The sequence below is a fragment of the Gopherus evgoodei genome, chromosome 3 (genome assembly GCF_007399415.2).
Source record: "Gopherus evgoodei ecotype Sinaloan lineage chromosome 3, rGopEvg1_v1.p, whole genome shotgun sequence".
In the NCBI taxonomy this organism is placed as follows: Eukaryota; Metazoa; Chordata; order Testudines; family Testudinidae; genus Gopherus; species Gopherus evgoodei.
The window spans coordinates 142,928,347-142,949,855 of NC_044324.1; the positions used below are offsets into that span (position 1 = coordinate 142,928,347).

Genomic DNA, 21,509 nt, shown 5'->3' on the forward strand with positions numbered 1-21,509 from the left:
CCCAGGCTCTGTGTTAGAAGAAATTGTTTTGCTTTTTCATCTAACTATATTTAACACAATCTGTAATTTGGGAAATTTAGATTTGAGTTATCCCAGTTGTGGAAGTTGTCTTAACTGGAACAAATTTCAGGAGGTGGGGCATTTCCTTTCTGCCATTGACTGATGGTTCTGGTTCTGCCTTCAAGCTGCAAGCAGGCTGACCTACCCATGATAATGGATCTGTGGGCCTTATTGCTCAAAGAAACAGAATTTCCAGGTAAATAGAGATGATTTTTTTCTAATTTCTCTCACACACTCAGTCCTGGTAATTTGTTTGTCTAGTCTTAAGTGTCCTTTTATTTAGTATAGTGTTGTCACAATGTAAAACTGGTCTTTTTACCTGTCCTCAGCATTCTGAGATGCTTTCATACAGGGAATTATAAGCGTGTGAGGGAATTATTGATTGCTTGATTGATTTATATTGTAGAGTCTGCTGAAGGCCAAGAAACGTCTCTGCATTTCTGACTTCTAAATAGAATTTTGCTATATTTTCCCCTTGATGTAGGCTGCAACATATGGTTACCCTTGAGTGTTGTATTTGACTTCTTTCATTAAGAGTTGAACAAAGACTTTTTTGAAAGTCAGAACTTTTAACTTGCCATTAGTGGTGACAATACAAAGACTTTCATAGAGTCTGATCTGTGTATTTTCATCTTTTGAACAAGTCAAAGAACTTTTTGTCTGGGAATCAGAAAAGCGGCAGTGATGGGGAAGTTGAACTTGTTGTTATAATGTGTTCACTTTTCAAACCTTTAAGAAATTGTGGTTCTTCAATATCTCATTCTAAACTTCATATCTGATAGGGAAGTCTAGATGCAACGAGTTGTGGATTATAGGTCTTGAGTGGCTACCATAATGGCATGAGCACAAAGCGGTCTTAAAAATAATCTCAGACATTTTTACAAAAATCAGTAATGTTCTTCTTTCAATTCTGATGTTGTGCTTAATTTTTGTTTCAGATCTTGAAATGTTAGAATTTGAAGGCAAGTTTCATACATATATTATGGTGAAATGCTTTCATAAATTAAAAGCTCTAGTATATTCCAAATTTTGTATTAAACGGATGTTTTATATCTTTATGGGATGAGGGATTCTCTAAAGGGTTGTTTTGAATTCAAGTTGCCCATTGCATATAATCTGAATACCATACCAAATTCAGATATGTTGTGTACTACTTGATTCTGCTGAGTGCAGTGGAGATGCTCTCACATCTGGTATGAATTTGGACTTAGGGCTATGTTTTCATACGGGCTGAGGATTGGTCCATCCTGTTTGCAGTTGAAATTTGTGCCTTCAAAATCTGTCTACATTTCTGAGCTGTTAAAATGAATTGTGAGTGCAACGGTGAGTAGTTTTAGCCTGCCTGATTTACACTCAGAGTTGGATTGCAGGTACAAATTTTTTTTGTCCAGTTTATACCTACAAAAAGGACACCACTCTTTTAGAAATTGACCATAATGTATATACGCTATGAGGTATATGAGAAAGTGAAAGATGTTTCCTGGCTTGCATAACAGAAGAGTCCTCGATTCAACAGTTAAACTTTTCACTTTATTGCAAATTGAATATAAACCTGGTTGTCAGATTAGGTGACCTTTAACAGATTACTGCTAAACATTTATATTGTAGTAATTCCCAAAGGCCCTACAGAAGATCATGGCCTCCTTGTGCTCATTATAGTATGAACACAGAAAAAGACACAGTGACTTCTCCAGAGAGTTTACAATCTAAAAGGCTCAAGAACAGAGGATAGGGGTATAATATTCAAGCAAACGAACCTGGTAATGATTGGCATAATTTTGTTGTGTTGTGGGTGGTTTTGTTTTGTTTTAAGCAGGGATCTGGTGAGTGAAATAGAAGGAAATAGAATGATCTTTTAGGTGAAGGTGGTGGTGCATGGATGGATACTTGCTGCTATGAAGTAGTAGTGTGTCTTTCAATCCTTACAGGATCAAGATGGAAACAATTCACAGAGGGCCTGTCTTCACTGCATTGTTAGCTTGAGGTACAGCTCAGGTTTTGCCTCACTCTGACTCCTGTCCATCCACTAAAATGAAGGTTGAGCTAGCTGGCCTGTCCTGAGGGAGGCATGTGGTGAAGCACTAGTGCTGCTTGAGCTAGTAATGCTGTGAAAATGTAGCAGCTCAAGTTACAACAGCTCATTAACTGCTAATTCATTCGCTGTGCTGCTAATCATATCACTTTGTTTTCACACACACACATAGGTGGTTTTGCAGTATGGTCACTCACTGGAGTGTGCTAACTCAGGGTTTGTCTACACTGGCACTTTACAGCGGTGCAACTTTCTTGCTTAGGGGAGTGAAAAAAACATCCCCGAGTGCAGCAAGTTTCAGCGCTGTAAAGCGCCAGTGTAGACAGTGCACCAGAGATGGGAGCCATGCCCCTTGTGGAGGTGGGTTTTTTTTTAAGAGTGCTGGGAGAGCTCTCTCCCAGTGCTCTGCTACGACTACACAAGTCACATTAAAATGCTGCCGCAGCAGCGCTTTAGCGTTGCCGGTGTAGACTAGCCCTCAGCTACTAGTGAAGATCAGCCTGCAGTTTTGCACCAGTGTAGGAATTAAATTATTTTTGTACTTGATACTTTCCCATATATTCATAACCAGCATACTATAGTACATTCCATTACTGTGTAATTATGGTGACTGTTTATATTCTGTATAAATTTTTTACCACAGTGGTGTATAAATATTTCATCATGGCATATAAGCTCCCAGTTGGGTAGAAAAGGTTCATCCATCGGTGAGTCTCAAGAATATAGAAATAATCTTGTCTTGATTTTTGCCTGCTAGTTGGTGTAAGGCTGTCCCCTCCTCCCTCTTTCTTGGAAGGCTAAGTATCTGGATATAATACCTTTAAAATGGAGAGGTGGGACTGCAGACAAAATTAAAGGAAAGAGACCAGAAACTTGCCTCTAATTAGCAGAAAGCAGTTCTTCTTCTTCGAGTGATTGCTCATATCCTTTCCAGTTAGGTGTGCATGCGCCGTGTGCATGTTCGTCGGAAGACTTTTTACCCTAGCAACACTCGGTGGGTCGGCTGGGCGCCCCCTGGAGTGGCACCGCTATGTCACCAGATATATACCCCTGCCAACCCAGCCACCCTTCAGTTCCTTCTTACTGCCCGTGTCGGTCGTTGGAACAGTGGAGCGCGGCTTAGCTGACGTCCACTTCCCTAGCTGCTCGTAGTTCTTTCGTTCATTATTGTGTACATAGTTGTAAACTTTTTATATAGTTATTCTTTAACTATGCTATAAACATATAAATTGTGTAATATAGTTCAGAGAGGTTCAGGGGTTAGCCCCTCCCCACATCCAGTGCCGGGGCCCATGCCCAGTTCACTGGGTTTCAAACCGTGCTCGGCCTGTCGCAAGTCGATGCCAACAGGAGATCCACACGACTCCTGTCTGAAGTGCCTCTGGGAATTGCACTTGACGGCTAAGTGCCACATTTGCAAGGCTTTCAAGCCACGAATAAAAAAGGAGCGGGATTTCAGACTTTAACAGCTCCTCATGGAGGTGGCTCTCACCCCTCCACCTTTAGCACCGAGCGCTGGCCAATCGGCAGGCAGAGGCGTCTCCTCGGCACCGGACCGCGCCGGTACTACCAAGGCATCTCAGCACTGACCGTCGCTGGCACCGAAGTCGGCTCCATACTGCTCCCTCTCCCTGAGGTTGAGAAAGACTAAGACTCCTGCTGCATCTGTGCCGCCTGCACCGCAGCCAGAGAGCTCATCTCAGTTGGATCACCCGGCGCCAACAACTGCCTCGGCACCGTTGATTCCAGTGCCTGTTAGCTCCCCAGTGCGTGCCATGGTAAAGCTCACTATCCCATCCACGCTGGAGACATTCTCAACGGCGAGGGATCTCATTGCAATGTCAGAGTCAGCGCTGCCTCTACCCCTGGCACTGCCAGTGCGGGTAATACAGTCTATAGGCAAGCCAGCCTTGATAAGACCACCTTCTGTCGGCACAGCAGACCGGCACCATTGAAGATCGCGGTCCCACAGACGCTCTAGGTCCAGACGACGCTCCCGCTCCCGACGCCGCTCGCAGTACCGGCACCGTTCTCCTCATCGGCACCGGTCGCACTCATGGCACCGGTTGGCATCCCGTTCGCCGGCATGCTACTCTCGGCACCGTTCCGGCTCCAGGCACCGCGACTCCTGTAGCCACTCCCGACGTTGAGCCTCGAGATCTCGGTCGACCTCCCGGCACCGCTCCGGTCGCAGGTCCCGATCTCCTTCCCCATACCGGTATGCCTCCCAGCACCGGTCTCCGATGCCGAGTAGAGCAAGGTCCGCCAGGGATAGAAACTCTGCCCAGGGCTTCTCCGCTCCTCCATGGCCATCCAGACACACTTCCGTGTCGTCCCACGCAGACAGCTCCTATGCTCCGGACTGCGATTTGGATGTGCCCACTGGAGTCTTTCAGGAGGCCCAGACCTGGGACCAAGGCCCACATCAGTGGTCCTTCTGGACACCTTGGGCATACCACCAAGCCCAAAGGGCCCCAGTAGTTCCATTTCGCTCTGACCCATCAGAGCACCGAGTGCCAGAGGCTACAGCTAGCCGTCCCCCTCCGGCTGGTACAGAGGAAGCACCAGTCCACCCACCGGTCTCCCCAGCCCCACTGGAGCAGGAGGTGGCCCAAGAACAAGAGGCCACACAGGACCCGCTTGTCCCTGGCATCTCCTCCTCCTCTTTTCCAGATGAAGCGGTGGCAGGAACATCCTCCTCGGGCCCCCCTCCAATCGACCTGAGAGCTCATCAGGATCTCCTCAGGAGGGTAGCACTCAATATGAACCTCCAGGTGGAGGAGGTCCCAGAGGTAGAGGACCCGGTAGTGAGCATTCTGTGGGCGGTTACCCCCACCAGAGTGGCTCTGCCATTTATCTGGACCATTCAAGCCAATGCCTACACTATATGGCAATCTCCAGCCTCTATCCCTCCTGTGGCCAGGGGAGTCGAGCGTAAATACATGGTACCCTCTAGGGGGTACGAGTATTTATATGTTTATCCTCCTCCCTTCTCGCTAGTAGTTCAGTCCGTGAATGAGAGGGAGCGCCATGGCCAACGGGCCAGCCCTTAAGTCGAAAGAGGCTAGGCGAATGGACCTGCTAAGCTGAAAAGTGTATTCTGCAGGAGCCTTACAGCTCTGGCAAATCAACAAGCCCTGCTCAGCCGCTATAATTACAACACCTGGGCGGAGGTGGGTAGGTTTACGGAGCTACTCCCTCAAGACTCCCGCCAAGAGTTTGCTACCTTCTTGGAGGAAGGGAAAAATGTGGCCAGAACTTCCCTCCCGGCCTCACTAGATGCAGCCGACTCAGCAGCCAGAACTCTGGCCTCGGGCGTTGCCATGAGACACATCTCATGGTTGCAGGTTTCCAACCTCCCACTGGAGCTGCAGTATACCATCCAGGACTTGCTGTTTGATGTCAAAGGTCTTTTTTCGGAAAAGACGGATCCTACACAGCAAAGCCTGAAGGACAATAGGATCATAATGCGTTCTTTAGGCATGCATATGCTGGTGACTCAACGCAGGCTTTCCCGTCCCCAGCCTCACCGCCCGTACTTTGTGCCTAGACACAGACAAGACTTGGGCAGGTGGCGCGGACGAGGTGGGCGTAGACGCCAGTCAGGATCTCAAGGGGGCCAAAACCAAGATCCCTCGAAACCACCAGCGAGACCTAAGTCCAACTTTTAAAGGTGCGCCCAAGGACGGCGTACCAGTTACAGGCCAGGATCCTTTTCCTCCCTTCTCCAACCATCTCTCCTACTTCCTCCCGGCGTGATCCCAGTTAACCTCAGCTCTCTGGGTCCAACGCATGGTGAAATATGGATACCACCTCCAATTTGTTTCAACCCCACCATCCCACCCTCCAACCCCGTCCCTTTTCAGGGACCCCTCTCACGAGCAATTTCTCTTACAGGAGGTGCGGACGCTCCTCGCCATGGGAGCGATAGAGGAGGTACCAAAGGACGAAAAGGACAAGGGGTTTTACTCCCGTTATTTCCTAATCCCCAAGTCAAAGAGAGATCTCAGACCTATCCTAGACCTGCGAGGACTCAACAAGTTTATGATAAAGTTGAAGTTCTGCATGGTATCCCTGGGGACCATTATCCCGTCCTTGGATCCTGGAGACTGGTATGCTGCCCTCGATATAAAAGACGCGTACTTTCACATTGCCGTCTTTCCTCTGCACAGGAGGTACCTTCGCTTCGTAGCTGACCGTCAGCACTTCCAGTTTTCGGTCCTGCCCTTTGGCCTTTCTACGGCCTCAAGGGTATTTACAAAGTGTATGGCCGTAGTCGCCGCATATCTCTGCCGATGTCGGATACACGTATTTCCATATCTAGACGATTGGCTAATCCGAGGAACCTCCGAGACACAAGTCACCGAGCACGTGGGCATCATCAGGGACCTATTCACACTTCTAGGCCTGATGATCAATATGGAGAAATCCACTCTGGTTCCCATGCAGAGGTTAGACTTCATAGGAGCTACCCTGGACTCCAATCTAGCCAAGGCCTCCTTACCACAGCCACGTTTTCAGGCAATGGCAACAATCATCCGAGGTCTGCAGAATTTCCCTACGACCTCGGCTCGCACTTGTCTCGGTCTCCTAGGTCACATGGCTGCCTGCACATTCATGACCAAATACGCCAGACTGTCCTCTCCAAACTTGGCTCCACTCGGTATACCACCCGGGCAGGGACCCAATAGACACGATAGTCAACATTCCCCTGAGCATTCTAGGCTCCCTAGACTGGTGGCTGACTCCCTCCCTGGTGTGTGCAGGGCTGCCGTTCCATCCACCCCAACCCTAAATGTCCCTGACGACGGATGCATCATCTCTCGGTTGGGGTGCTCACCTCGGACGCCTTCGTACTCAAAGCCTCTGGTCATCTCAGGAACTGGTGCTACACGTAAATGTCCGAGAGCTGAAAGCAGTCCGCCTGGCATGCCAGGCGTTCCAGCAACATCTACAAGGCCGTTGTGTGTCGGTATCTACAGACAACACAACGGCCATATATTATATAAACAAACAGGGAGGGACTCAATCTTCCCCCTTTTGTCAGGAGACCATCCGACTCTGGGACTTTTGCATAGCCCACTCGATAGATCTGGTAGCGTCCTTTCTCCCAGGGGTTCGGAATGCTCTAGAGGATCAACTGAGCAGGTCCTTCCTGTGCCACGAGTGGTCGATACGCCCGGATATTATTCATTCGGTCTTCCAGTAGTGGGGATTTCCCCACATAGACTTATTCACCTCCCTCGCGAACAGGAAATGCCAGATGTTCTGCTCCTTCCAGGGTCTTTCACCGGGGTTGATCTCGGACGCATTCCTAATGCTGTGGAAGAATCAGCTGCTCTATGCCTTCCCACTGTTCCTGCTGGTTCATAAGGTCCTGCTAAAATGCCGCAGGGACAGAGCGCACCTAATCATGATCGCTCCAGCGTGGCCCAGGCAACACTGGTACACCATGCTGCTCAACCTGTCGATAGCCAGCCCAATTACCCTGCCACTCCACCCAGACCTCATAACTCAGGACCACGACAGTCTTCGCCACCAAGACCTGCAGGCCCTTCACCTCACGGCGTGCCTGCTGCGTGGCTAAACCAGTCAGAGTTGCATTGCTCTGCTTCGGTACAAGAAGTACTCCTGGGTAGCAGGAAGCCTTCCACTCGGTCAGCGTATCTGGCCAAGTGGAAGCGTTTCTCCTGCTGGTGTGGAACGCAGAATGTTACTCCCACTGAGGTTGCAATCCCTACCATCTTGGACTACTTCTGGTCCCTTAAGCAGCAGGGCCTGGCGTTATCTTCATTGAGTGTGCACTTGGCGGCCATCTCTACCTTCCACCCAGGGGAGAGTGGCCGCTCTGTGTTCTCACACCCCATAGTAACTAGATTTCTCAAGGGTCTGGAACGTCTATACCCCCAAGTACACCGCCCAACCCCTACCTGGGACTTCAACCTAGTCTTAAACAGGCTTATGTCTCCACCATTCAAGCCGTTGGCAACTTGCTCGCTGCTATACCTGTCCTGGAAGACAGTTTTCCTCGTAGCCATTACATTGGCCAGGTGAGTCTCCGAGCTTCGAGCGTTCACGGTGGACCCACCGTATACTGTCTTTCACAAGGACAAGGTACAGTTGCGACCACACCCAGCGTTCCTCCCTAAGATGGTATCAACCTTCCATACCAATCACTACATCTTCCTTCCGGTCTTCTTTCCGAAGCCACACTCATCTCGACGGGAACAACAATTGCACTCCCTAGATGTATGTAGGGCGCTCGCATTTTATATTGAACGGATGAAACCCTTTCGTAAATCGCCCCAGCTCTTCGTTGCAGTGGCTGACCGAATGAAGGGCCTACCTGTCTCTTCCCAGAGAATCTCCTCTTGGGTGACGGCGTGCATCCACACTTGTTATGACTTGGCTCATGTTCCCTCGGGCCATCTCACCGCACATTCTATCAGGGCTCAGGCTTCATCGACTGTGGCTCATGTACCAATCCAGGAAATATGTTGCGCAGCTGCCTGGTTCTCGGTCCACACCTTTGCTTCACATTATGCTCTGGTTCAACAGTCTAGAGATGATGCAGCCTTTGGCTCAGCAGTTTTGCATTCTGCCACATCTCACTCCGACCCCACCGCCTAGGTAAGGCTTGGGAATCACCTAACTGGAATGGATATGAGCAGTCATTCGAAGAAGAAAAGACAGTTAATCACCTTTGTAACTGTTGTTCTTCGAGATGTGTTGTTCATATCCATTCCAAACCCACCCTCCTTCCCCAATGTCAGAGTAGCCGGCAAGAAGGAACTGAAGGGTGGCTGGGTTGGCAGGGTATATATCCAGTGCCATAGCAGCGCCACTCCAGGGGGCGCCCAGCCGACCCACCAAGTGTTGCTAGGGTAAAAAGTCTTCCGACGAACGTGCGCACGGCACTCGCACACCTAACTGGAATGGATATGAGCAACATATCTCGAAGAACAACAGTTACAAAGCTGAGTAACCGTCTTTTCCTATACTGTACTATTCAGTTTTCCTTTGAGCAAGGCCATTTGCACTATACAGGCAAGATAGTGGCAGGGAGGTCACAGCCTCTCAGGATATTCTTCATGAGACCAATCAAGCATGAGCTGTTGCATCATAATGTTTATGGGCCCCTAAAGTTCACATGGGAAGTCTGTGGCAGGGCCAGGAACACAAACCAGACTCCCAATTCTTTTCTGTAGAAACAGGATTATCCTTTCCTCTTATTCCAAAGCTATGCTCCTTCTCTAGGATCCTTCACCATAGATGATGTAAAATGTTTTCTGGTGATTTCTTGGACTGTTTCACAATTATTTGAAATATCCATAAATATTATCTATCATCTATTTTCTGTATCATGTCAACTGTTCAGAATATTAATGTGTGACTGGCTTGTTTGGATCCATTGAAGCATTTGGTAATTTTAAGTTTTCCGATAGTCTACTTTAAGTGTCAAGTCAGTAACATAGTCTAAATCTTTGGCATTCCCAGTCTTTCCTGAAGTTTTCTGGTTGAATCACGTGTTTGCCAATTTATTACATCATTCATCATCCAGTAATCTAATTCCTTAGCTCATGCTTCTTAAACTGGAGACTGTGTGTATGTGGGGAGACCCCAAGACACATTTTGAAAATCTGTGAACATAAGAACATAAGAATGGCCGTACCGGGTCAGACCAAAGGTCCATCTAGCCCAGTATCTGTCTACCGACAGTGGCCAATGCCAGGTGCCCCAGAGGGAGTGAAGCTAACAGGCAATGATCATGTGATCTCTCTCCTGCCATCCATCTCCATCCTCTGATGAACAGAGGCTAGGAACACCATTCTTTAACCTTCCTGGCTAATAGCCATTTATGGACTTAGCCATCATGAATTTATTCAGTTCCCTTTTAAACGCTGTTATAGTCCCAGCCTTCACAACTTCCTCAGGTAAGGAGTTCCACAAGTTGACTGTGCCCTGTGTGAAGAACTTCCTTTTATTTGTTTTAAACTTGCTACCTATTAATTTCATTTGGTGACCCCTAGTTCTTGTATTATGGGAATAAGTAAATAACTTTTTCTTATCCACTTTCTCCACATCACTCATGATTTTAAATACCTCTATCATATTTCCCCCTTAATCTCCTCTTTTTCAAGCTGAAGAGTCCTAGCCTCTTTAATCTTTCCTCGTATGGGACCCTCTCCAAACCCCTAATTATTTTAGTTGCTCTTTTCTGAACCTTTTCTAGTACTAAAATATCTTTTTTGAGGTGAGGAGATCACATCTGTACCCAGTATTCGAGATGTGGGCGTACCATGGATTTATATAAGGGCAATAATATATTCTCAGTCTTATTCTCGATCCTCTTTTTAATGATTCCTAACATCCTGTTTGCTTTTTTGACCGCCTCTCCGCACTACGTGGACATCTTCAGAGAACTATCCACGATGACGCCAAGATCTTTTTCCTGACTTGTTGTAGCTAAATTAGCCCCCATCATATTGTATGTATAGTTGGGATTATTTTTTCCAATGTGCATTACTTTACATTTATCCACATTAAATTTCATTTGCCATTTTGTTGCCCAATCCCTTAGTTTTGTGAGATCTTTTTGAAGTTCTTCACAATCTGCTTTGGTCTTAACTATCTTGAGTAGTTTAGTATCACCTGCAAACTTTGCCACCTCACTGTTTACCCCTTTCTCCAGATCATTTATGAATAACTTGAATAGGATTGGTCCTAGGACTGACCCTTGGGGAACACCACTAGTTACCCCTCTCCATTCTGCGAATTTACCATTAATTCCTACCCTTTGTTCCCTGTCTTTTAACCAGTTCTCAATCCATGAAAGGACCTTCCCTTTTATCCCATGACAGCTTACTTTACATAAGAGCCTTTGGTGAGGGACCTTGTCAAAGGCTTTCTGGAAATCTAAGTACACTATGTCCACTGGATCCCCCTTGTCCACATGTTTGTTGACCCCTTCAAAGAACTCTAATAGATTAGTAAGACACAATTTCCCTTTACGGAAACCATGTTGACTATTGCTCAACAGTTTGTTTTTCTATGTGTCTGACAATTTTATTCTTAACTATTGGTTCGACTAATTTGCCCGGTACTGACGTTAGACTTACCGGTCTGTAATTGCCGGGATCACCTCTAGAGCCCTTTTTAAATATTGGCCTTACATTAGCTAACTTCCAGTCATTGGGTACTGAAGCCGTTTTAAAGGACGGGTTACAAACCTTAGTTAATAGTTCCGCATCTTCACATTTGAGTTCTTTCAGAACTCTTGGGTGAATGCCATCTGGTCCCTGTGACTTGTTAATGTTGAGTTTATCAATTAATTCCAAAACCTCCTCTAGTGACACTTCAATCTGTGACAGTTTCTCAGATTTGTCACCTACAAAAGGCGGCTCAGGTTTAGGAATCTCCCTAACATCCTCAGCCGTGAAGACTGAAACAAAGAATCCATTTAGTTTCTCCGCAATGACTTTATCGTCTTTAAGAGCTCCTTTTGTATTTCGATCGTCAAGGGGGCCCCACTGGTTGTTTAGCAGGCTTCCTGCTTCTGATGTACTTAAAAAACATTTTGTTATTACCTTTGGAGTTTTTGGATGCTTTTCTTTTAGGATCACCTTATTTTATCCCCCTAAATATGTCTAGATCTGTTGCTGGAGGTTTAAATAATGAACCTACTTGGCTGTCTACATGAATTGAAGAAATTGCATGCTAAATATAGATTGCTGTCAATTGTGTGACTGTCAGAAACATTTCCTTTCCTGCATTTTGTCAGCTAAGTCTCATATTAATTTAATTCCTGTCTCATTTCAGTCTTTCGATCAGTTGGGTCAATAGCCTAACAGTCTCAGTGTGTGAGTTATACTATATAGGATAGCAAAAAGACATTTTAAATGGTCCTATGATAGGATGCAAAGGTCCTATCTGAGTATCAGCAGATAGGCAGTTAAATTGCTTCTTAACTGTTCTGCTAGAAAATAGTGAAGTAATGGGTCAGGACTATAGCCTAGTGGTCCAGTCAAGACCTTAGTGCTAAATTAGGAGCTCTATAAAAAGTTCTCTCTGGTAGTCAAAAGGAAGAGTAAATGAGTGAGCTTCTGAGCAGGCAGAGTGCTACTTTTGTCGTAACAGTGTGAGACACAGGAGTACTGGTAAGAGACTGAATTTTATTTCCTGGTCTCTGTCATCTGAATGGGTCTGAGTTATTAAAACTTCACAGGCTCAGTATCCACTGATACATTCCTGTTGTTATACTCGATAGCGAAAGAGCTGGGTTGTCTTACCACATGCTTTGAATCTTTTTGTTTTCTCTTGATGTAAATTGTCTTGTTTCTTTCTGCTTCAAAACCTAAGGAAAATTCTCTTTTGGTGAAAGACAGTTTGTAGCCAGTGGACATGGTTGCATCATTCCAGTTGTGGTGCATGGATTAGTGGTGCATGCATAAGTGATTCCCCCTTTTCTGTCTCTGGCATACGGCATCTGCAGAGCAACATTCTGTAGATGCAGTTGTAGGTCCATAAGCCATTTCAAGTCCTCCTCTGTGATGTTGTGGATATCATCCAATATACCTTTGAATCCATATTTGGAGCACTACATTATGATGTGTTCAGTGGTTTGGATGTTTTCACCAGTCGTACGAAGGGCAGTCTTTGATTTTCCACTAGTGCATCAAGTAGCTGTATCATTTATGGTTTGTTTGGATTCATTTCAATGTGATCCTTTGTCTGCATGGCATGTCGAAACTGGGAGGGCAACTAGTTGGGTCAGTAACCAAGTGCTTGTTTGGAGCGATAGATGAGGTCCAGACACACTGCCATTCCCTGTCCGGATCCAGAGACATGGGGTGGTCTATAGTGGTGTTTGTGATTTGAGGTTTTGTTAGGGTATGTTATCCATAATCTGGCAGATGGAAAATTCTGAGTAGCCTTCAGCACATTTAAGTTCTCGTGATGTAGCTATATCTCGATGGATAGTTAGAGGTTTGATGTTTGCTAATATAAAAAGCCATGGTAGAGGTGTTGATCTTAAAGTTCCCAGGATGATTTGCATGGTCTGATTCAGCTACCTATCCACAAGTTGGGTATGGCAGCTTCTTGTCCACGCTGGCACACAGTACTCTGCAACTGAGTACACCAGGGCCAAGGCTGGTGTTCATAGCACCAGGGCAGTTGTTCTCCAGTTTGTTCCTGCTAACTTTTGAATAATGTTGATGCGGGTCTTCGCTTCAGAGGCTACTTTCTTGAGGTGCTCATGAAAGGTCAGTGTACAGTCACGAATTACACTAAGATATGTTGGCTTTGGGTTATAATGCCCAGTTTCCCCATAAAACTCGACAGAGTGTTTTGTGCAAGTCTGTTGTCAAGTGGAAGATAGAGACTACAGATTTGCTTGGATTTGGTTTCTGGTGCCACTTTTGGAAGTACTCTTAAGGTCAGATGTAATGGTAATGGTTGTGAGTGCCAGATCATCCGAATACAGAAACTTCTGTGCTATTGTTTCAGGCATATCACTTGCGTATACATTGAAGAGTGTTGGAGCAAGTATAGGGCCTTGTGGTCGCCCATTATTCAAAGTTCATGACTTGCTGGTTTGACCTCCAAGGCACACACAAATCCTTCAGCCACTGAGCATGGTGTTCAGCAGCCTAAGAATCCGCACACAGAGGATCACTTTAGTCGGTTTCGGTATCAGACCATCCTTCCAGACTGTCTCATATGCTGCTGACAGATCGATGAAAGCGATACTGGTCTTGAGTTTTTGATGGAATCCAGCATTGATGCTTGTATTGAGGGCCAGGAACTGGTCACAGCAACTTTTGTGCAGAAGAAAACCAGCTTGTTCCTTAGGTAGGCTGGTGTCCCCAGTGGGCCTGATTTGGTTCAGAGTCAAACGCTCCATCACCTTGTAGATGGTGTTCAGAAAGTAGATTGGTCTATAACTAGAAGGATAATCTGCAGGTTTTCCAGGCTTTAGGGGTGCAATGTCCTTGGCTTCTCTCCACAGGTAGAGGATTTCACTGGTCTCTTGGATATTTGTGAAAAGCTCCATCATTCATTTCTGTCCCAGTGGACCCAGATATAGGAAATCAGGATAGATACCATCTTTCCCTGCTGCCTTTCTGAATTTCCGGGCTGCATTGATATCGAGACCATTGGGAAGATGGATTGCATGTGGACATCACTTGCTAAAGTTGATTCTGGACTTGTCTGTGATACTGTTTATCCACTGGCTGTTTTTATGTCCGCAAAAGTTTATCACCAGTGACACTGGCTTTCATGTGGGATTTGCAGCCCCCAGGTGTCTCAGCAAGTTCCAGGTGCATCTGCTTGAGTGTGTGAAGTTTAAACCTACACAGCCAAGCCACTATTTCTGCTTTGCTGCAGCCAGTAGGAGGATCTCTGCACTCCTGTTTGTGGAGGAATTTTTGGCTTTCTGCAGTCCAGCAAGGAGTGTACCATGATATGTGTCCTTAGAGGATGTTCTTCTTTGGAGTGGATATTAGAAGCGCAGTAAAATCGTCACAAGTATTCGCCGTTGGTGGAATGTGGGAGATTGTGTTCTCTACAGTCATAGAGAAAGTGGCCCAGTCTGCTTTTTGAATTTCCAGTGCAGCGCTGGTTTTGAGTAGAGAACTAGAATTTGAATGTCAATATGGTCAGTACTGGTCTGTGCAGGCAGTTTGAGAAGTCATCAAGGACGATCCGTGATGGGGGTATTAGTGTACCTGTATTATCTTTAGAGATGAACTTCAGGTCAGGGCAGTATCCTCTGACCTATCTTGCAGAGTGGAAAGTGATTCACTGTTTCACATTTAAAAGGAGGAGCATGTTCTTTGCTGATGCCCAGGGGTCAGTTCTTTGCCTGCAGTGTTTTTTGCTGCATAGCCCCATTGTGTGTGGTGCCTATTAAAGTTGCCTACAAAATACAGCAGGGTCCTGTGTATGTTGCAGAGCTGGTTGAGGCCACTGTGCACCAGGTGATTCCTGCTATAACATTTGATGAAACCACCAAAGTCGGAAATGGGAAAACTAGTTTTTATAGTTAGCTCTGAAACTGAATAATAATTTGTCCACAAACACCAAAAACAAATTAAAAACTGGAAGCGCTCTTTGTAGTTTAGATTGTGGAAGGGTAACTCTGTCAATTTACTTATTTGGTCTGAAATCAACCAGTTGAAATTCAGTAAAGACAAGTGCGAAATACTGCATTTAGGAAGGAACAAATCAAATGCACAACAACAAAATGGAGAGCAACTGGCTAGCCACTAGTACTATTGAAAAGGATCATGAGGTTATAGATGATCACAAATTGAATGTGATGCAGTCGTGAAAAAGGCTAGTATCATTTTGGGATGTATTAACGGAAGTGTCGGTTACTCAGGAGGTAACTGTCCTGCTCAACTCAGCACTAGTGAGGCCTCAGTTAGAGTACTGTGTCCAGTTCTGGGTGTCACATTTTAAGAAAGATAAGTTGAATAGAGTCCAGAGGACAGCATAAAAAATTATAATAAGTTAGAAAACCTGACATGTCAGGCGAGGTTTAAAAAAAACTGGGCATGTTTAATTTTGAGAAAAGAAGACTGAATTACTGTAGTTGAGTAGTTCATAGCAAAACATTTGTTTGCAAGGATTTTTAAAATTACAAAAACAAATATGAATAGAAATATTTTCAGGTGAATTTTTAGTGAAAACAGGATGATGGATTTTAAACATTCTCTAGCAGTGCTGGAAACCTGAACACAACACAATACCTATATTGTAAGCTCTTTGAGACCAGAGACTCTCTTTTTGTTATGTATTTGTGCAATGCGTCACACAGTGCAATGCTGTTCCAGGGTTTGGGCTCCTGGGCGTTACTTTTATACAGATTATTAGTACTACTGATAATAATTAAAAAAAAATAGATATTATTATTGAGTATGTGGTACATCAAAACGTATTGGTGAAATACATTGTAGGCTAGTTTTACTATCCATGTTGAATAAAATATAAAAGTAAACAAATAGGATCGGTTGAGAACAAACTAGACTGAAAAAAAAATCTTTCAGTTACTAATAACACTGCGCTGCAGATTATTAGTAACACAGACTAAATGAAGATTTTAGAGAAATATGATTTTTATCCTGACATTGGTCCTCTCTACTTGGAAGAATCATCTTAAAGCCTTTGTGTACTTAATTATGAAAAAATAGATTGTGTAACATACCATGGTTAGTAAAGAAGGTCAACATTTTTCTTTTCTTTTAATCCTTCTAGCCTTCAGGAAAAAGAACGATCACTCAGCATGTCCATTAAAGAAACGACTGCCAAAGTAAGTGCATATCAACTATCATTTTGTTTAGTACATTTAAGAAACAAAGATAATGCATTACTTTTTTAATATAATATTGTCCCTTTTGAAAGGTCAAATGTATGGTATTTCTTCTGAATATGTTTAACATATAAATATTCGTAATATCTGTTTAAAAAAGAAATCTAAACCTGGTTAAGGCATTCAAAAATGTTAGTGTGTCTGCCAAAGGAAGCAAGTGGAATGGTTCATTAAATGTAATATTTCTTGGCTCGTGTTCCCAATAGAAACCAATCTGTTGGCCTCAGCTTAGAAAAGAGCTATCAGTTTTATGAAATAAAAGTGAAATCTGGTCACAATTGAATGAATGTCTTTATTCTCAGGAAAAAAGCCATATTCTCATATTGGTTTCACTGGTGTAAATCCAGAGTGACTCCATTGAAGTTAGCGATGTTACTGAGGAATTACAATAGTGCAAATGGAAATCAGAATCAGGCCGAGGGTAATTATGATCAATGAATTACATTTTCATCCCAGCTGGGTTAAGTTTAGATATACTCGCACATATTTAAAAAAAAAAAATCACATAGTGCATCATAGTTTCCAGGACACTTAATGGACTTGAGTATTGTGTTTTCTCCTGTTGACTTTCATTTTTATATCATCCTCCATTAGGTCCTGATTCTGCAAACAGTTATGCAGTTGCTTAAATTTAAGCATATAAATTGTCCCACTGACTAATGTCACTTTCTCATATGAGTAAATGTAAGCAATGCGTAGCTGTTTGCAGACTCAGGAGATTAGTTACTATGTAATCCATGTGTTTATATGGTACTTGTGGCATGGTTGTTAGGTGCATTAAGGGTGAATTTTTCAAAGGCACCTGGGGAATTAGGTGCCTAACACCCAGTGAATTTCCAGTAGCGAAGCACCCATCATGTGTACTATTAGATTTGAGGCTTCCTTTTCAAACATCAGTGCCTTAAATGGCATGTACAAAATACTGATTTGTTGCTACAAACTGGTAATTGTGTGCAGGAAATATGATGTTACTCATGCAATCGCTCACTTGCACATACATTTGCCTGTTTTCTCATTCATGCAAAATATGCAGACACATAAGTCTGTGCTCACTGGCACATACTTTATATATGACGTATATACATAATATCTGCTTTTGCATTTGTGTCCTATAATATCTAACAAATTTAGATACTTATACAGTTATTTTTTTTGTGGGAAGTTTTTGGTACTCCTCTCACCAAAGGCATAATTATTCTGGTAATTTCTCCAAACCCTGTACATGTGAAGAATAGGAGGACTGTGAAACTTTTGGGTTACCACTGTTGCTTTCATCTGAGATACTGCTGCTACTGTTTCTCAAATCTGATTTTCAGTTTCTTATTTTCCACATCTTCCAGCCACTAAAAAGAATTGTGACAAGATGGCCGATGTTTGTATGGTGGGTCCCGTACTTTTCTTGGAGGGACAACAGGGGGGCTAAGATGCAATCCCTTGCCCCTGTTCTTGGGTGGTGAGGGCTCCACTAGTGGCCCAGGGAAGGTGGTAGAGGAGGGAAGTGGGGGAGGCGTCTGGGTTTGTTCCTCGCTCTGATGCCCAGCTCCTCTCAAGCCCTGTGGTTTTCTTACCCTATTCCCCCTTAGACACTGGGGGAGGGAGTCTCCTTGCCCTGCCAGGGCAGGGTCTCCCTTACTTCGGTTCTCTCCTCTTTCAAATCTCACAACACACCTCCAAGCTCCAGTTCTCTATCGTTCCTCCTCCTCCCTGAATGCTGAAGCAGGGGGTTGTATTAGGTTCCTGACAGGGCCTTAATTGACTACAGGTGCTCCAATTAACCTGTATCAACCCTCCCTAGTCTACAGGGAACCACACCTCAATTAGCGTAGGGCTTATATTTCCCCTCTACCACTCTCCCACTGCTACCTGGCCCTCCTGTATCACAGAATGTGGTGGTTCCTTATGCCATAATGGATCAATGATCCAATAGCCTTCTCTGACAGTGACTGAAGAATGCTTTGGATGGAGAGTTAAAATGCCCTTAATGTGCTTAATTCCACAATGCTATATAATTGGAGGGGAAATTCCTTCCTGATTTTGGCAAATATGTGGTTTATATCCTGAAACACAAAGATTGCTAGTCCATCTCTCTGTCTGTCTCTCTTTCTAATATACTATAAGTCAGCATCTCAGAATTTTTCCAAATGTTAGAAAGCTGAATCCACACATAAGGAAAATCATAGAATATCAGGGTTGGAAGGGACCTCAGGAGGTCATCTAGTCCAACTACCTGTTCAAAGCAGGACCAGTTCCCAACTAAATCGTCCTAGCCAGGGCTTTTGTCAAGCCTAACCTTAAAATCTCTAAGGAAGGAGATTCCACCGCCTCCCTAGGTAACCCTTTCCAGTGCTTCACCACCCTCTTAGTAAAAAAGTTTTTCCTAATATCCAACCTAAACCTCCCCCACTGCAACTTGAGACCATTACTCCTTGTTCTGTCATCTGCTACAACTGAGAACAGTCTAGATCCATCCCTTTGGAACCCCCTTTCAGGTAGTTGAAAGTAGCTATCAAATCTCCCCTCATTCTTCTCTTCTGCAGATTAAATAATCCTAGTTTCCTCAGCCTCTCCTCATAAATCATGTGATCCAGCCCCCTAATCATTTTTGTTGCCCTCTGTTGGACTCTCTCCAATTTTTCCACATCCTCCTTGTAGTGTGGGGCCCAAAACTGAACACGGTACTTCAGATGAGGCCTCACCAATGTCGAATAGAGGGGAATGATCGCGTCCCTCGATCTGCTGGCATTGCCCCTACTTATACAGTCCAAAATGCCGTTAGCCTTCTTGGCAACAAGGGCACACTGTCGACTCATATCCAGGTTCTCTGCCACTGTAACCCCTAGGCCCTTTTCTGCAGAACTGCTGCCTAGCCATTTGGTTCCTAGTCTGTAGCAGTTCATGGGATTCTTCCGTCCTAAGAGCAGGACTCTGCACTTGTCCTTGCTGAACCTCATCAGGTTTCTTTTGGCCCAATCCTCTAATTTGTCTAAGTCCCTCTGTATCCTATCCCAACCCTCCAGCGTACCTACCACTCCTCCCAGTTTAGTGTCATCTGCAAACTTGCTGAGAGTGCAGTCCACGCCATTCTCCAGATCAGAGGTCCCCAACGCAGTGCCGCAGGTGCCATGGCGCCCGCGGGGGCATCTAAATGCGCCCGCGTCCTGGCCAGCGTGGAGCATCCGTCGAAATGCCGCTGAATTTCTGCAGTGTTTCGGCGGTGACACCTCTTGATGACATCACTTGTCAGCGGCAAGTGACGTCATTGAGGGGCATCGCTGCCGAAATGCCGCCGAAATTCGGCGGCATTTCGGCGGATGCTCCACCGCGTCCACGGTCCTTGGTCTGGTTGGGGACCACTGCTCCAGATCATTAATGAAGATATTGAACAAAACCAGCCCCAGGACTGACCCTTGGGGCACTCCGCTTGATACCTGCTGCCAATTAGACATGAAGCCATTGATCACTACCTGTTGAGCCTGACGATCTAGCCAGCTTTCTATCCACCTTATGGTCCATTCGTCCAGCCCATACTTCTTTAACTTGCTGGCAAGAATACCGTGGAAGACCGTATCAAAAGCTTTGCTAAAGTCAAGGAATAACACATCCACTGCTTTCCCCTCATCCACAGACCCAGTTATATCCTCATAGAAGGCTGTTAGGTTAGTCAGGCATGACTTGCCCATGGTGAATCCATGCTGATGGTTCCTGATCACTTTCCTCTCCTCTAAGTGCTTCAGAATTTATTCCTTGAGGACCTGCTTCATGATTTTTCCACGGACTGAGGTGAGGCTGACCGGCCTATAGTTCCCCAGATCCATCTTCTTCCCTTTTTTTTAATGAAAAATGAAACCAGTCACTCCCCAACAGCTCTGCCCTGTGTTATTAAATGATAATCACCCACGCTTGGGGAAATGCTGGTGTAGATCTTCATGATATGATGATATGATATTTCTTTTCCTTTCTTACATGCTTTAATGAGCAGTGATATAGGTAACAGTGGTTACATTTAAGATGATGTCATTGACATCTGAGGGCACACCACTGAAATGAATGGGTTATTTCAGACCTCAGAACTATTGCTTCAAGCTCTCTCCAATTTTCGGCAGATATCACTGATTTGGATACACTTTTTTCACATTTTGAATGTTTATTTTCAACCATAACATCTGGAGACTTTTTAAAATGAAAGCTGAAACCTCACTAACAATTGAGAGGTCTATCTGTTCTCCACTTTATCCAGATAGTTTGTCATAACTTTATAGGAGATGTATCACACGTTGTGGGAAACATTGCTGTTACTTCAGATGTTCTTACTCATATTTAAATTCCTAATCCTTGATTAACTATTAAAATTGTTGTTTGCAGTGTTGGTCCCTGAGTATGAGAGGGACAAGGTGGGTGAGGTAATATCTTTTATTGGACTAACTTCTGCTGGTGAAAGAGACAAGCTTCCAATCTCCACGGAGCTGAAAAAGATATCTGTGGAGCTTGAAAGCTTGTCTCTTTCAGGCCTTGTCTATACTACAGAGTTTTGTCAATAAAAGTTATGTCGACACTCAAAGTGCTATAAAAAAATCCGTATTGCATGCTCACACTCACTCCCTCTGTCAGCAGAGCATGTCTACAGTTGGGGCATCTGTGGACTATCATCGGCAGTGTGACTAATGCACTGTGGGTACCTATAGCACAGTCTAGGTTGACACCTTCTGTCGCTAGGTCTTATGAGAAGACGGAGCAGATCGTGGTGCATCTTGGAACTGGCCTCAGTGTCTCATGATGCATTGCTTTCTGTTCCAGCATTCCATGGGTTTCTGACTTTCTTTCACGGCATTTTTCAATGGCCCTTGTTTGCGGTGCCCCCAGCATCTTTGTGAGAAGGGACAGATCCCACAGTTCTGATAATGTCATTAAGATATTGCAGATGACAGTGCAGTTAATCACAAAGTTCTAACTGAAGAAACTCCCAGTTGCCTGACATGCTATGTGATATAGAAAGGAGCAACTTTAGATTGCTTTAGAGCTTTCCCCAGCCCTGCGGCGCAA

The 21,509-nt window shown here is 44.8% G+C and overlaps 1 protein-coding gene across 1 annotated transcript in view; it reads left to right on the forward strand.

Moving 5' to 3' along the window:
- Window positions 1-21,509, forward strand: part of DISC1 (DISC1 scaffold protein) — a 405,341-nt gene that overhangs the window by 171,843 nt on the left and 211,989 nt on the right. Inside the window, 1 exon segment of the mRNA XM_030556889.1 lies at window positions 16,355-16,409. Coding sequence (XP_030412749.1) covers window positions 16,355-16,409 — 55 coding nt within the window.